Below are 10,628 nucleotides of genomic sequence, written 5' to 3' on the forward strand. Positions count from 1 at the left end.
GAGACAGGATCTAAGTTGCTGAGGCTAGCCTCTCAGTAATCTTTTTTTTAAAGGTTTTGGTTTTATTTATATGTTACCTTCTCCATTTATTTCTTTCACTCTTATTATTTCCTTCCATCCTGTCTCTACAAGGATGTGTTGCTCCTCTTTATAATTTTTTTAGGTAAATGCCTAAATCATTTGTTTGCAAAATCTCTTTTATTTTCCTAGTATGTAGTACGGTAAGTTTACCTTTACTAATTTAACTGTGTCCCACAATTTTGGTATCATAATATATTAATTTTCCTTCAATTCCAAGGAAGTCCTAATTTCCTTAGTGATTCTCACTTTTTTAACCTAGGAGGTTATAGAGTAATGTGTTAATTATTTTAAAAATCTACAGGATTTTAAAATACTATCCCTTTATCTGTTCAGTAGAGTATACCATAGTCAAAATGAAGAGATCATAGATGTAGAAGAGATATTTACAATGTCTAAGATGTATGAATGTGAAATTATCTTTTGACTGCATAATAATGCCAGTATTGATCAATAAAGACTATTATCTAAACTCTGGGCTTCAAATTTCAATAGTTGTTTTTTTGTTGTTGTTGCTTTTTTGGTGGGTTTTTTTTTTTTTTTTTTTTTTACTAATACCCTTTGATTCCCATCCAGGGCAATGAATTGCACTTAGTCATCCTGTTTCTTTATCTTTTCCAGGTCTGAGACAGTTTCTCAAACTTTCTTTATTTTTGAAGATCTTGACAACTTTAAGGAGTAAAGGTGAGATACTTTTCAGAATGTATCTCAGTTTGGGTTTGATGCTTTTCTTGTGGTTACACTGGGATTTTAGAAGAATATGAAAGACATGATGTTCCCTTCTCACCAAATCTTAGGGGTACATGCCATCAATGGGACTTGTTGGTTTCTCCTTGGTAAAGTTGCTTTCTTTCCCCTTCATACACTATTCTTTGGAAATTCTGGCTAACTGTCCCAGGCATAAGAAACTTGACCAAGCAACTGAACCTTGAACCTCATCCTTTTGAAGTTGCATCTGGAGCTAGACTGCCAACTGTGTTGATATAGCTTACAGTGAACTAAGCCATTAAATCCTGCCTATGCCCAGAACAGGGCATGAGGTCTCCTTGAGGGAAGAGTACATAAATTACTTGAAGTTCTATTGTAAAAATGATTCTTTTAATTTTAAATTAATCAAAAATAAATATTTTTTTAAATTCAATGCCTCAGTCATAGCAGCCACATTTCTATAGCTCAGCAGCCACATGTAGCATATTGGCAAGAGCAGATGCAGAACATTTCCATCATTACAGAAAGTTCTACAGACAGGAGACTTAAATCATTCATTCCTCAAACTTTCTTCTTTCTAAATATAACCATTCTTCAGTGTTCTTGGGAAATTGTTTCCAGAACTCCATGTAGATGCCAAAATCTGCGGATGCTCAAGTCACTTATATAAAATGATGTAATATGTGCTTATAACCTAAAAAAAAAAAAGCTCCTGAATACTTCATATTATCTCTAAATTTTTTATAATACATATTGCTATGTAAATACTATATTGTTTAGGGAATGATGGTGAAGAAGAAAGTCTCTATGTGTTAAATACAGATGCAATTTTTTAAATATTTATTTCTTTTAGTTGTACACAATACCTTTGTTTTTATTTATTTATTTTTATGTGTTGCTAAGGATCGAACTCAGGGCCTCGCACGCTGTAAGCGAGTGCTCTCTACCACTGAACCACAACCACAATCCCATACAGATGCAATTTTTTTCCAATATTTTCAATCCAAGGTTGATTGGATCCATGGGTACAGAATCCACATGTACAGAGGGCCAACTGTACATGTATTTAGAGATAAATGTCTATGAATTGCTATAGTTCCATCTCATAAATTTTGTGATTGTATTCAACATTATTGAGTTCAACATTTTCCCTTTTCCACTGAGATTTCTTAGAGGAGTTCTGGGCTATTTATATTGAGGACCAGGACCAAGGTAAAATAAGCAAGGATCCCAGAGCACAACATTAAGGAGTCAATCACTCACAGGTTCCTAGAACCTGTCACTTTTGCCCATTAGGCTTCTTGTTTGCTTCAACCTAGTCCTAGTTCAATTTAGCTGTATTGTCAAATTTCCAGATTTTAGGAATTTTATAATGATCTTTCTGTCATTAATTTTTAGCTCAATCTCTCTACAGTCCGTGGTAGCTACAAAAAGCCCTACAACTAATATTATAATTAATGGGAAAGTATTGTATCTGAATTTGAGAACAGGGCAAGGATGTCCATGATAACCACTTCAGTATACAAAGACCCTGGAATAGTAAGACAATTTAGAACTCTAAAGCTGAAGAAGTAAACACAGATACACAGACTTACGCAAAGTTACAATAATTAAGACAGGGTAGCATTAGCACAAAGAGAGAGAACTGAACAAATGGAATAGAACAGTCCAGAAACATACATGCAGTCACCTGATTTACACAAAATATTCCACTGCAACAAAGTGGGGAAGAAGTGGTTTTGAGTAAATGCTTTTGTTGATTTAGATATGCTTCTGAAAAATATTAACCTTGATCCTATGTTTTATCACATCATAATAATTCATTTGAGATTGCTCATAACTACATGTTAAAGGCTAAAGAGATAAATTTCTAAAAGAAAACATAGGAGGAATATCTTTATGTCCTTGCTAGATAGTAATTTCCTTAATATACAGGAAGGGCAAATCCTGATATACATATTATATCTTTGAAACCAACATACAGATCAAGATATGGAATATGTGTAGTGTTCTAGCAGTTTACTTATACCTTCCCAATTGAAAAACAGAACATTTTTTAAACGGTAAGAGAGAATAAGTCTTGAAGAATATCTAAGTTATAAACCACATGAAAAATGTATTTTCAAGATCATTACTCATCAAGATGCAAATTGAAGCTACAATGTGATACTACAACTTCAAGAAATGGGCAATAGTTAAAAAGACTGAAAGGACCAAATGTTGGATCTGTACCAATGGAATTATCAGTATTGATGATGGTAATATAAATTGTTTCATTCACTTTTTAAAGTATTTGACCATATTTACACTAAAAAAAGCTGAATATGTGCAATTCCAGCACTATATCGAAAACAAATAACTACCCATGTCTTCCAGAAAATATACACAAGCTCATAGCAGCTTTATTCAAAATAGTTGAAGAATCAACCACAAAGTCCTTTGACTATAAAGTGGATATATAAGACTGTGTCAATTTTATTTAATGGAATTCTACCCAGAAATGAAAAACAGCATGCTACTATTATATATAGCAAGCATGCATTTCACTTTTCAAAAATAAGCCAAAGGCAAGAATTTATTGTATGAATCCATTTATTTAAAATTCGTAAGTAGAAAAAACTATAATGGTAGAGGTCAGAGTGGTGGTTACTTTTGTAGAGAGGTTTGAGTGGGAAAGGGCATGAAGACTTCTGAGATACTTCTTGACAGTAAGAAGGTAAAGATGTCACGGTAAAACCTGACAGTTGATCACATTACTGGTTAGCATCAGTCACAATGTACAGCCTCAGTTCTACCTTTCACAATTCCTGAAAGTGGGTAGAATATGTTTTTAGCCAGAATCCTGGCTGTAGGTACAGAATATCTAGTGTTTACTGACTTCCTCTTTTTAGTTTTCAAAGATGACAGGCAAGGATCAGTGTTGCTCACAATAATGAATGTTTGTACTTCTTCATGGGTGAGTTGAAGTCTGAATAATAACCTTTGTTCCAGGAGGCAATCCCTCCAGTGGTACTGGCTTTTTAAATGTTTGATGATTCTTGGTTTTGTGCTCTATTTCCTCCTTCGAAGTCAAAAACTGTAGCCGGCACTTGGAACATGAAAAGAGGTTCTTCTTGTTCCAGTGCTTCCAACAATGATTCATGTATGGATTTGCCATTTTAAAAACTTTGAGACAAAACAGACAAAGCAAATTCTTAGTGTTTTCATGATATGCTCTAAAATGTGTTTCCACATCAGCAAAGGCTGATGATCTGTAACTGCAAATCTGGCACACATAGGGCATTTCCCCAGGCTTATGATTGTCCTTCATGTGTTCTAAGAGAATCTGATCTGTTTCAAATGACAACTCACAAATTTTACAGATAGCAGAGGGCTCCTGAAAAGTGTGTACACTGTTAATATGATGTTGTAGTTGGAAGGGAGTGGGAAACTGCCGATGGCAGTGCTGGCAGGTAGTATGGGTTTCCCAGCTGTCACCCCTCTGCTTCTCAAGTTCCAAATGATGCTTCATGTGATTCATAAACTTAACATTTTTTAGAACTTTCAAGCAGCTAGAGCATTGAAAGGTTGTGTGAGTTTTCTGTTCTGGCTGCCCATCCCCTTGATGTTGTCCATAGTAAAAGTCACTAAGTAACATGATTAAATTTCCTTTCTTGGGATCAAAGGTCTTGTTTTGACTTGCAAGGCTGGAAAAGCCTGTTTTTATCAGTCCTTCAGAGTTATTTCCTGGGCCTGGATCTCTAAGAACAAAAGGTACCTTTTCATTAGCAGGAGGCCAAGGAGAGGATGTTCCATTCTGAATGTGACTTGATAAGAAGTGAGTACTTTTTGAGGGTGTACAAATGTCTTTTGTAGGAGAGATATCAGAAGAGGCCATAGTTGATGAATGTGTACTTGGGATTTTATTCCTGAGTTTAGACCTTTTTGGATTTCTGCTGTCTATATCTGAAGTAGAAGTTCTCTTTGAATCACAAGAACTTTCAACCTTGCCTCCTACAGAAAGTGCAACTTTCTCTAGACACTGAGTCCTTGAAGGGAACAAATCTGATGAATGGGGAGGAACAACTTGTGGTGAGCTCATTCTATAATCAGGTTTAGAGGAAGACTCAACAGTAATAGGAATATCTATTGAACTCTGTTCAGACTGAGCAACTGGTGTGATTGTTGTGGCCATAGGGGTCACACGCATTGCAGATTGAAACATTTGTGCAGGATCTTGACTGAGATGGTCTTTCTTTCTTCTTGAATATGAGCCTGGGCTGACTCTGTTCAAAATGTTTGAAATAACTGGTTTTGAGTTTGAAATCATCCTGACAAAGAGAATTTCAGCATCCTCATTTGCATGTTCCATCCCAATAAAAATCAACTCAGCGTCATTATCTTTGTCTATCTGATTGGATTCTCTCTCATGTTTCTTCAGTGGTTTTGGTTCTTGTTCCTCACGAAAGAAGTGATCCGACATTTTGTAATTGCTTTTTGATTGAAGCAAGTGGTGCATTCAGTTTTCAGAGCTGTCTTTTTATAAATTGCTACCTAAGTGCAATCATGTAAAAACATTATTTTAAAAGACATCATTTTACCTTATTTTATTCTCCTTTAAACACTGAAGTAACTATTAATATCACTACAATATTTTGCATATAATAAAACAAGTTTGAACTATTTGGGGAGTTGAAGGTAACTGGGGTCGAACTCACAGCCTCCTGCATGCTAGGCAAGCACTCTACTACTGAACTACATCCCCAGCCTTTTGTGAGAAAGAGTCTCACTGAATTGCCCAGGTGGATTTCAAACTTGTCGTTCTCTTGCCTTAGACTCCTGAGTAGCTGGGATTGCAGAGTGCATCATCACACCCAATGTGATATAAAGCTTATAATTAACCTTAACAAAATTGACTCTCAAACACCTGCTACTCCTGTAATATTCCATTCTTCCCAGTGGTCATCCCTAGATATACTGAGGAGAGTGGTTCTAGGACCACCATCACATACTCCCATCAGTATACCAAAATCCTCAAATTCCTTACATAAAAAACTAGCATTTTCATATAACCTATCACATTTTCCTATATAATTTAAATCATCTCTATATCACATATAAAACCCAATACAATGTAAATGCATAAACAATTGCTGTACTGCATTGATTAGAGAGTAACAACAGGAAAAAGGTCTGTACATGTTCAGTGTAGATGAATTTTTTTCAAATATTTTCAATTGTTGGTTGGTTGAATCCAAAGATGCAGAAGCAGTGGATACAGAGGTCTGAGGTTAAGCCAGTTTCTCAGACCACAAACTTGTGGAGTCATACTTTGCCAGGCTTTTCCTCATACCCAACCACCAATCAATTAGCAAACTCTGCTCTGTCTTCTAAAAGTATATAGAGTTTGACCATTCCCTTCCATCTCCATGTCATCTTCCCTATAGAAAACATCATGTTGATTATTACAGAATTTTCTATCTTAACCCTTTTGTCAGACTGAGGATATAGCTCAGTGGTAAAGCACTTGTCTAGCATGCCTAAAGGGTTAAGACAGAAAATTCCTTGCACAAATAAACAAAACCTTTATCATAACTCTTCATGGTCATCCCAGTACTCCTGTTAAAAATACAGGAAATGAGCCAGGCAGTGGCTCACTTCTATAATCCCAGTGACTGGGGAGGCTGAGCAGAAGAATGGCAAATTTGAGGACAGCCTCAACAACTTAGCAAGACCCTGTCTCAAAAAAAAAAAAAAAAAAAAAAAAAAATCTGTCATATATAACTAAAAAGAATAAAAAATAAAAAGGGTTGATGACAGGAAAAAAAAAAGAGAGATGATAGACATAATTACTAATTACTGATTACTTCCTTAATGTGAACATGTTATCAAAACTTTTTTTCTCTTTTCCTCTTTTCTCTCTCTTTTTTTAGAGGTACTGGGATCAAACCCAGGGGTACTTTGTCACTGGGCACCATCACCAGGTTTTTACAGTTTATTTTGAAACGGGGTCTCACTAAGTTTCGCAGGCTGACCTCAAACTTGCAATCCTCCTGCCTCAGCTTCTTGAGTTGCTGAAATTACAAGTATGTGTTCTACCATGTATTGAAATATTACTTCGTTCCCCATAAACATTAAAATCACATGTTGAACATCGTTAATCTAAAAATCCAGAATGTTCCAAAATCAGAATCTTTTCACCAAACTGATGCCACAAGTGGAAATTTTCACATCTTACCTTATGTGACAAGTCAGTATACAGGTACACCAAGAGTGTTATATAAAACTGTCTGCCAGCTATATGTCATAAGGTATAAATGAAACAAATGTTTTTTTATATTTGCATCCCATCTCTAAGATGTCTCATTATGTATATGCAAATATTCCAAAATTTAAAAAAAAATTAGAAATCCAAAATGCTTCTGGTTCTAAGCATCTATTTTTTTTTTTTCTGGTCCTAAGAATTTTATAAGAGATCCTCAATCTGTATTATCGGTCAATTAAAAACTTCTTGAATTGGGCTAAGGCTGTATGTAGCTCAGTAGCAAAGCGCTTGCCTAGCATGTGTGAGGAACTGGGTTTGATCCTTAGTGCCACATAAAATAAACAAAATAAAGGCATTCTTTCTATCTACAACTACAAAAAAGATTTTTTTAAAACAGATTAAAGATGCTAAGTATATTATATGTAGAAAAAATCTTAAAGGATATATATATATATATATATATATATATATATATATATATATATATATACATATTGCATGCATATATAATATACACACACAAACACGCAGTTGGAATTGATTCTTTTCTTTGTCAGTCTCCAGAGACATTTCATTTCACACATAGGAAACACCTATCATCTGAAAATATCCAGTAGAACGCAGGACCATCTACCTTTGCTTACTCTGGTTCTCATCTTTTCTACCCCTCACTTACTCCACTACAGCCACATGAGTATGAAATATGCCAAGGCCTTTACTTTCTCAGAATTTTTGTTGTTCTCCCTGCCTTGGGTGTTTTCACCCCAGATTACCCTTATCTATGTTTCTAGCCTGCCTCAGGTCCAGGGCTCCTCAGCAAGGATTCCCTAACATCACTATCAAAAATCACAAATTCCCTAAACTCATGTGCCCTGTTCTCCCCCCAGTGCTTTTTTCTTTTCTTTTTTTAATATTTATTTACCTTTCGGCAGACACAACATCTTTGTTTGTATGTGGTGCTGAGGATCGAACCGGGCCGCACGCCTGCCAGGCGAGAATGCTACCGCTTGAGCCACATCCCCAGCCCCCCAGTGCTTTTTTCAACTTAACATTTATCACCGGGGCTGGGAATGTGGTTCAAGCGGTAGCGCGCTCGCCTGGCATGCGTGCAGCCCGGGTTCGATCCTCAGCACCACATACAAACAAAGATGTTGTGCCCGCTGATAACTAAAAAATAAATATTAAAAAAAAACCAAACATTTATTACCGCCTACCTTGCAACATATAAGGATTGAACCCAAGGATGCTTAATCATTGAGCCACATCTCCTTCCCTTTTTATTTTTATTTTTATTTTCAGACAGAATTTTGCTACATTGATAAGGCTGGCTTTGAACTCAAGACCCTCCTGTATAAACTTCCTGAGCCACTGGAAATACAGGCGCGTGCCACCATGCTGGCTTTCTTTATTTTGTTGAAATGCAGTCATGGCTATTTGCTGAGTACTTCTATTATTGCTTTTCCCCGGGCCCAAGTCCAGTGGTTACAACAGAGACTGTGTAATTTACAGTGCCTAAATCCATCCTTAGTTTTAGAGAAACAAAATGAAGGATACCAAATTTTGTAGCTTACCAGTTCCTAAGGTTGTATGTCCAGATGTTTCAGTATGGCTCAATATTTCCTGCTCTGCGCCACAAGGAATATTGAAGCTGGAGTGTCGGTGTTTCTACCTCCTGGAAAAAACTGTCCAGAGATCCCTGTGTATCTGCAACTCACTGCTTGCTCTTCAAAGTCCTTTCTGAGGGCTGGCGGAAAGGAAAACTTCACCTCTTTAAAGTCTTTTATAATCCAACCCTAACACCTAAACTGGGCTCCAATCACATGACTGGACCAGTTTATCCTGATTGGATGTCCAGCTGTGGTTCAGTGATTGCCAAAACCTTTCCTCCAGATTGCTATTCGAAAGTATGGCTGCCTCTCAGTTTGTCTCCAGTAGTAGTGGGAGCCTCCCCTCCTCTCTGTTGTTTAAAGAACCACCACCTTCTCTCAAGTTTACCCAGGCCCTGGGCTATTAGAGTTTCCCAGGGGTGGGTAGTCCACATAATTGTCCCAACAGAACTGAAGCCAAGGTAGAGGAGTTAAAAGAACCAAAGTCTTCCCAGGGGCAGGATATGCTCACAAATAAATCCCTCTAGCTGCTGAAATCTACAACCTGACCTTGTCCAAGGAACAACAGGGGCAAGTTTCACTTTATATCCTCTGGGTGGTCTACCCTTGGAAGACTGGATCCAGTGGGATTTCTGAGTGCTCAAGCAAGATCCTCACTGTGCTTCAACAGCTTTCTGCAGGTAACAACTCACTCCCTTTTTGAATCCATTAACAGGGTTAGAGGATGATCCCTCCCCCCACCTGCCCCTCCCTTAAAACTTTATTGATTAAATCGCAGACCTTCCCTTCCAGTTGACTTACAACTGCCCTTGCTATACAGATCCTGGGGGAAAGGAGGACAAGAGTCCCTTGACAGGCAAGAAATATTTGTAAATTTCCACCCATTCTGATGCCAACAAGTGATCAAATTTAATCAGAAAACCAGTTTGCAAATTAAGATGTTCTAAAATGCCATCACCTGAAATAACTTTAAAAGTACATTACTGAGCTAGGCAAGGTAGTGTGCATTTGTATTCCTAGCTACTAGGGAAGCTGAGACCAGAGGATCTGTTGAGCCTAGGAGTTAGAGACCAACTTGGGAAAAAGGCAAGATCTCAACTCAAAAACAGAAAACAAAACAACAACAACAGCATTAACACCCCTCAAACCTGCAGCATGGACTAGGACTCAGTGTGATGGTTAGTACAGTGTCCATCCTTTCCATCTTGGCCTCCCTCTGAGCTAACCTGAGTGTCAGCCCTTCCTGATGGCTAGGAGCTGGGGAGGGGCTACAGGCACAGATGGCCCTGGGCGGCCAGGTCCTCTACTCTGAAAGAGCACATTACTGCAGCAGGATGTGCCCTGATATGGGGCAGAAGTCTCTGTGCCTCATCCTCTGGGGCTCAGCCATACTCTGTACCTCCTGCTCTGGGAGGTCTGGGCCAAACTGGCAAGGAGAGATAGTACTGATGTCCTTGCTCTGGACAGCTGTCAGTTTTGCACATACTGTTCTTGTTAACTCTTAGAGACCTTAAAAAATGTTTACTGCAATGTGAATAATTTAATATCTGGTTATAAAAAACAAAAAACAAAACACAAACTTTATTGGCAAAATTGACAAATGAAGCCCAAATTGGTATTAAACTGTGAAATACCAAATGCCCTTCTTACCCCTTTTCAAGGACTGTTACACAAGTTCCTTATTTCTGGAATGTTCTTTACCCAAACATACTCTTGGCTTTTCTCTTAAATCCTCAAGTACTTGTGGCAAAGCTATTTTTCAGTGAAGGCCACCCTGACCACTGTTGGATATGGAAAATGATAAACCCCCAAGTAGTATGAACTGGGAAGAGAAAAGCATACATTAATGGCATTGATACTTTCCCAGTGCTTTCTCTTCCAGTGACAAAACAATCCCTAGAAAGGGAGACAAATCATTGATCCTTCCCCAAATAAATTCTTTCTCAGTGACAGTTCAATGGAACCCTGAAGAGATAATCACTGAACGCTGA

At 37.5% G+C, this 10,628-nt stretch overlaps 1 protein-coding gene across 1 annotated transcript; it reads right to left on the reverse strand.

The window, feature by feature from the left end:
- Positions 1-3,736: 3,736 nt before the first annotated feature.
- Positions 3,737-5,248, reverse strand: Znf280a (zinc finger protein 280A). The gene has a single exon (XM_076855330.1). It carries the CDS (start codon positions 5,246-5,248, stop codon positions 3,737-3,739), a length of 1,512 nt encoding a protein of 503 aa, XP_076711445.1.
- Positions 5,249-10,628: the final 5,380 nt, after the last annotated feature.

The sequence above is a fragment of the Callospermophilus lateralis genome, chromosome 1 (assembly GCF_048772815.1).
Source record: "Callospermophilus lateralis isolate mCalLat2 chromosome 1, mCalLat2.hap1, whole genome shotgun sequence".
NCBI classification, from domain to species: domain Eukaryota; kingdom Metazoa; phylum Chordata; class Mammalia; order Rodentia; family Sciuridae; genus Callospermophilus; species Callospermophilus lateralis.